Source organism: Propithecus coquereli, unplaced genomic scaffold (genome assembly GCF_000956105.1).
Source record: "Propithecus coquereli isolate 6110/MARCELLA unplaced genomic scaffold, Pcoq_1.0 Scaffold107, whole genome shotgun sequence".
Lineage (NCBI taxonomy): Eukaryota > Metazoa > Chordata > Mammalia > Primates > Indriidae > Propithecus > Propithecus coquereli.
In genome coordinates, this window is record NW_012134636.1 from 1,913,537 (window position 1) to 1,915,520 (window position 1,984).

The 1,984-nt window shown below is 46.4% G+C and overlaps 1 protein-coding gene across 2 annotated transcripts in view; it reads right to left on the reverse strand.

Moving 5' to 3' along the window:
• Positions 1-124: 124 nt before the first annotated feature.
• Positions 125-1,984, reverse strand: part of CIDEC (cell death-inducing DFFA-like effector c) — a 20,288-nt gene continuing 18,428 nt past the window's right edge. For both annotated transcript variants that reach the window (XM_012646858.1, XM_012646864.1), the window contains exon 5: positions 125-675. In XM_012646858.1, the coding sequence (XP_012502312.1) occupies positions 513-675 (163 nt within the window). In that variant the 3' untranslated portion in view covers positions 125-512. The remainder of the gene's footprint in view (positions 676-1,984) is intronic.

The following is a 1,984-nucleotide window of genomic DNA, read 5'->3' on the forward strand; positions in this document are numbered from 1 at the left end:
GGAGAATGGTTTGACAATAGATTCCTCTCTTCCCTTGGCTCCTTCCAACCTTCCAGATAGAAGCCTGCCCCCTGCAAAGAGCACAGGCAAAGATGTATTAGCATAAATAATTTATTGTAAACTCTCTAATAGCATACACTGGTGAGCCTGACAATTCACTCCAGAGGATTCTGGGATGGAGGAGCCAGGAGATAGGGAGTGTCGTGAGTGTAACCTGTGAGGACTGATTGCTAAGGGGCAGATTTCATGCCGTAGCCTACTGGATACGTAGGCTGACCAGTCGCGGTCAGCCAAGCTGCATTGGGCAAGAAGGAGCTGGGCCAGGCCAGGAACACAAAGTTCTCCTTTGGCCAGTTCAGCTGAGGTTTCCAGGCCTTCCTCCTGCTTCCTCACTCATGGGCTTGTGCAGGGAGGGAGGCGTGTTAAGCTGCCAGGCTTGCGGGTGCTACCAGTTGAGCGTGGGGACCCCAGTCTAGTCCTTGGCTGGGGAAGGCCTCCAGGGACTTGGGCTTTCATTGCAGTATCTTCAGACGGGTCGGGATGAGGGATGAGGCCCTGCCCTTGGGGGGCTGCTCTCCCTCTGTGGCGTCAAGGAGCTGCCGCATGTAGCAGGAGGTGCCGAGGAGCACATGGCCTGTGGCCTGCATGCTGAAGAGGGCCCACCGGAGAGCTTCCCTGGGTGGAATGAAAAGACACTCAAGTCAAAAACAGGAAGCATACCCCTCCCCACATCCCCTAAATGCCTCCTCCCCCATACTCCCATGGTGGCCTGGAAGGAATTAGTTTCATTATGTTCGTTTTCTTCATTAATAAAATCTGAATACCACTGAGGTGGTAGGACTAAAACCATTTCATGAATTCTAGAGTGATGTGCAAACAGAAATAGATGCTGCCTTCCCTCGGTAAAGGGAGAGGGTCTACAGGCATGACCTGCAGTCGTACCCTGAGATGTCCAGAACCTCCCTACTGTCGCATGCGAAACTCAAGCTCATTCAATAAGGCCTTTTATTTTTATAATACTACTTTGGACTAGCCATATTAATCTATGTAACATGGCTCTGCCCTTCATGGCACTCTGTTCTAGACTCTGAGGCCTTTCCAAGTCACTTGTAATCTAGTTCGTTTTCAGAGTGTTGGACATGAAGACCCCCACACCTGGTTGTTACCATGAACTGAGAACTTGAATCAGAGGCCTGAGTTCTAATCCAGTCTCATTAGCTATGTGAACTTTAGCAAACTTCTCTAGTTCTGAGCTTCAGCTTCCTCATCTGTAAAATGGGCTAGTACCTGCTACCCAAGGTTGTGAAGTTGAAGTAACGTAAATCACTCAACACGCATCTGATGTTTAGAAAGTACATGGGAGCAAGAGCAGCTGGTGGAATGCTAGACAACTTTAACCAAATTCTCATCAAATCTGTTTAAAAGAGATAGGTGAAGGTCACTAGAGGCATCTAGTCCTAGGGAGGATGAGGAGGGGAAGACAAAAGGAAAAGAAATGCTCTTTGGCTATTGTTAAAACTTTAGTCTTCTATTAATCTTCATTCGAGAGGTGAACTTATGCTCTGGTTGGGGTGGAGGGGGCAGAAAGACACTTAGAACCATGAATATCTACACATGAAAATATGTTACATTTTAAAAGGCTATACCTGAGAAGTATACCCATTTTTTAAACTGAGGCTTAAAACCTAGCTGACAGCCTTAAAAAGGAATAAAATTCTGATACATTCTATAATATGGATGAACCTTGAAAACACGCTAAGTGAAAAAAGCCAGACACAAAAGGACAAGCATTTTTCTGATTCCACTTATATGAAGTTCCTAGAATAGGCAAATTGATAGAGACAGAAAGTAGAATGGAGGTTACCAGGGGCTGGAGGGAGAAGGAATGGAGAGTTATTGTTTAATGGGTACAAGAGTTTCTGCTCGGGATGATGAAAGAATTCTGGGAATGGATGGTGGTGAGGGTTGCACAACATTGTGAATG